General features: G+C 30.2%; 1 protein-coding gene across 1 annotated transcript; it reads right to left on the bottom strand.

Moving 5' to 3' along the window:
- Positions 1-334: 334 nt before the first annotated feature.
- On the bottom strand, positions 335-4,180 carry LOC111891190 (aquaporin NIP1-2). Its single transcript, XM_023887265.3, has 5 exons — positions 3,978-4,180; positions 2,543-2,767; positions 1,484-1,681; positions 1,151-1,212; positions 335-717 (listed from the first exon to the last, which is right to left on the bottom strand). The coding sequence occupies exons 1-5, from the start codon at positions 4,113-4,115 to the stop codon at positions 492-494; spliced, it is 849 nt and encodes a 282-aa protein (XP_023743033.1). The 5' UTR covers positions 4,116-4,180; the 3' UTR covers positions 335-491.
- Between the last annotated feature and the right edge of the window lie 354 nt (positions 4,181-4,534).

Below are 4,534 nucleotides of genomic sequence, written 5' to 3'. Positions count from 1 at the left end.
TCTAACAAAGTTTATTGAAGACATGAGGTTCATTTGAGGAGTTGTTGATCCCACCATTTTCTGAAGATCCAATAATATACATGTAATGCTTAGCCATATTTATGTTGATGACAATATCTCCGCGTCTAATGAACTTATGATAATTTATATATATAATTTTTCTAAAATTAATTTCTTTATATTTTACCCAATCCGAGTACTCTCTTTCTAGACCGAGTATCCCAGTCGATTGACCTAGTACCGTTTTACGACTTTTGGAACATTGGACACTAACATCCATGAATAATAGTGCTTGTGTTGTAAAGGGACTTGGTCGCCATTTTACACCAAATCAAACAGAATAAATAAAACATTTTTTCTTAATATCTTATAATATCATTTTCTTTTTTAAGGTATACCCTTCATGCAAAATACTTGTACAAACTAAACCAAATACTGTGGCATAATAAACACAAATACAAATGCACAAAGTAGGAGTACAATTGGAAAGGTCATCTTTTAGATCCATTACGGCTGCTAGCATATCGAAGAAAAGATGCACTTTTTGTGATCTCACGTAAAGGCTTATCGGTAAACCGTATGATGTTGTAGACCCATGCACCAGAAATGGCTCCTGCAGTTGGCCCTAACATGTAAACCCAAATACCTCTATATTCGTTTGACACAATCGCGGGACCTAAACTCCTTGCTGGGTTCATTGATGCCCCTGATATCGGCCTGTCATCACCAAGAAAAAAGTAACTTAGAAATGTAATTCCTAAGAAAATATGTCACATGGAAATTACATATCTTGTCCTCGAGTATAACTATTTTTTTAAACTTTTGATATTCGTTTTGCAATTTTGTCGTGATTTAAAGTTCTTGTAATGTTTTTGGTTATCGTACGCAAGTAAAATGACCATGACTCTATTAAGACAATTGCAAAAATAGCTATATCTAAAGACTAAAATATAGTTATTTTATTTAGAACATAGACAAAAAAGTTAAAAACCTCAAAATATCTAATAAATAAAACATTTTAGGATCAAAGTTGAAAAAGTTATACTCGATGAGAAAAATGTAATTTATTCAAAAATATTTGTACTTTAAACGTTTTTACCCAAATGAAAAGCAAAATTATAAGATAAATAAATATTTGTCGGTCTCGTACCCTGCAAACATGACATTGAGTAAAACTGTTGCTCCAACTGCTAGTCCGGCTAATTCTCCGATCTGCATAATAAGAAAATATCCTATATAAATAATAAAATATTATGAAAAACTATATTTTAATATACACAAATCATGGAGAAGATGGGGCAATCCTATTGGACCATGACCTGTTCGCGTAATATCTATCTAGGAGTCAAACTAAACTATTTAATTCCATCATTTTCTTTGCATGTTGCTTAACTCATATTTAATGTTTTAATTTATTATTTCGAAAATTATAATATTCTAGAAACAAATAATAAAAGTGTAAAAAGATATGCATGATACTAACAGCTCGGTTATCGGTAGCAACGCCGGAGATGACAAACATGAGGTAGAATGTGATGATAAATTCCAGAACCAACGACTGGAGATCGGATCCACCGGGAAGGGTTCCGGCGAAATGGTCTTGCCTTCCATTGAATATTAAACGGAGAGTTCCGCTTGCTAGTGTTGATCCCAGGACTTGAGCACCAACGTATGCTGGCACCTTCAAGAAACAGATACAATAATAATTTTATCAAAAATAAATCGGTTGGTTTTTGGTGGGAATAATTGACAATTTAATTAGAAATATTTTTTTTATTCACAACTAATCTAGAACTAACATTAGGAAAAGGAAACAATATATTTTATTTTCAAAGTTGATATATTTATTTAATATCTTCTAACTCTTGTTTGATTCATATTTATATAATTAACTAATTAATTGTTTATTTAAGGATGTATAAGAAGTCCCATCAAATTTGATGAATCAGGCAATTCGTCCATAATATAAGCACTTATTTGCTCGGATAAGATTCCTTTCGGTTTACGTAAATTATTACTTTCTTCTTATAACTATATTACTTTGTATCGACTATTATTCTAACAAGTAGTTAATTACTTGTTCATGTGATAATATATATATATTTTTGTTTTCAGTTTTTTTTTTCTACCACAAATTGAATATTTACTGAGATTATATAAGTATGTTTCAATTTAAGATCAAGATATTTAATCTGGTAGCCAATGGAGGACATTTTTATGTTCTAATTAATCATGAAAAGATTATAAATACTTGAATAAACTTACATTATGTATGTATTCGAAATATTTCATGCATAAACTAAACAATATTTTCCTATATTATTAGTATAATCATAGAATTAAACTCACAATTATATAATAGTAGATTACATACAATAACAAGAGTAAACATTAAAGACTTTTCAACATGAGATATTTCAACATTCCAAATTAGAAAGATATTGAGATCAAGGGAAAAATTAAATAGTTTAGAACATAAAAAGTGAAAAGTGTCCATAATTAAAATTACTTATTTATTATATATAGAAGATAGAAGTTTTACCTGTTTCAAAGGGAACCTATTACAAGAGGCAAAAGCAATGGTGACTGCAGGATTAAAATGGGCGCCGGAGATATGTCCAACAGAATAAACCATGACCATCACCACTAACCCCCAGACGATGGAAATTCCCGGCAGACTCACTATTTTGTCCTTATCTGTATTTACCACCACCGCTGCACATCCGGCAAATATAACAAAATATGTACCCAGCACCTCCGCTATCAACTATTCACAAAAACAGTTCATCATCAAACTTATTTAGTATCTTTTAAAAATTTGAATTTTTAGATTGGTTGTTGGAGGAAGTTAATGAGATTATGGGTCAACTTACATTTGGAAGCCGGCCAACCTTAACGGCTAGTGAAGAACCGTTCAAAGTTTCTTTTTTGAGTCAACTAATTTAATGAATATTGTGTTTCCTTAGGAACTTCAAACAATTTCTTTTTTCCTTTTTGATGAATTATGTTACAAAAAAATGAAATGACTAAGATATAAATAAGTTATCGGAAGAAAAAGAAATTGTAAATCGTATCATTTGCATGGTCAATGACTCAATGTAAACATCTTCTAAATTCTAAATGAAAAGTTAACCCAAAAATACTAGTAATAAGTTATTATATATGTACATTCTTGTTTATATTTATTTTAGGAATGCATTAGATTTTAGTATGAATATATTAATTATATGCAAATATAATACATAGCCTTATATATATATATATATATATATATATATATATATATATATGATTCCACTTAATGAAGGATTTAAAAAACCAAAAAACTAAAAATCCGCAGTGAAAGAAAGTACAGTCCTTCAAAAACGATTTAGTTTATTCTATTGGCTGAATCAAACAATCATTTTCTTCATTCCAATAGAATGAACAAATACTAACTAGGAATTTTAATGGCCGGCTGGATTATTTTGAAAAGGATAATGTGACTGTGTTAAATAAATACATAACTGAATCTATTAAATATACACATTTATTTGGACAAAATAATAACCTTTTTTCTTTTGTTCACATCGGCACCTATCATATGAGTTTTGTACAATTGCATTTTATAATCAAAACAGCATACGACATGTCTGTACATGACAAATTTCGTTCAAATAAAACAACTACAGTATAAAACAAAAAAAAAAAAAAAAAAAAAAAAAAAAAAAAAAAAAAACATATCGATGTTGCCGACAAGGCAAAAAATCAAAATAAAGGATTGCATCAAATATGTCGTTTTTAGGTTTTGACTCAATTTGCATACACAATACTAAGGATGAACATTGGTCTAGAACCGGAACAAGAACTGAAGAAATTACGGAAACCGGTTTAGTAGGAAATAAAGAACCGAAAACCAAACCCAATATCTCCCTTCCAGTTCCGGTTTTTTGTAGTCCAGTTGCAATTGATTTAAAAATTAAGGAAAAGGAGAAAACCTTTTGAAGAAAAGGAACAGTGGGAAAGCATGATGAAATTCGATGGGATTGATCTTCAATATTCAGGGTGACGGCATGGTGGCCGTTAGGGACGGCGGCAGAAGTAGCACCACCTCCTCCTCCGTCAATCTCCGCCATAAGCTTCTCTTGTATGTGAATGAAGTGGATATATCAGAAAACAGATACTGGTGGGCTTACCAAAAACTGGCCTCTATTTATGCTGGTAGGGGAAGGACATGAGGGATGGACTTGTTGGGCATCGCTATTTGACTTTTTTTAACATTTATTCACACGTTATTATTTATTCTTTTCTTTTGAAAATAAAATGTAACATATTATCATATCGGACATATGTCTTAACAACAATCAATTAATAATCATGATAATTGAATACTTCATCATAGATCTAGTATTTGTTAACATAAAATCAAAATTAGTGAATCAAAATCAAAGTTACAAACTGTTGCACACTTTGTATAAATGGTTTGTGCATGATAATAAGTTTACCACAAATATATAGTAATTACTTTTATGAAAATGAAAATATGGAGAAAATA

This window comes from Lactuca sativa, chromosome 1 (assembly GCF_002870075.4).
Source record: "Lactuca sativa cultivar Salinas chromosome 1, Lsat_Salinas_v11, whole genome shotgun sequence".
NCBI lineage: Eukaryota > Viridiplantae > Streptophyta > Magnoliopsida > Asterales > Asteraceae > Lactuca > Lactuca sativa.
Note: the sequence above shows the minus strand (reverse complement) of the source record. Positions and strands in the feature narration are given on the sequence as shown.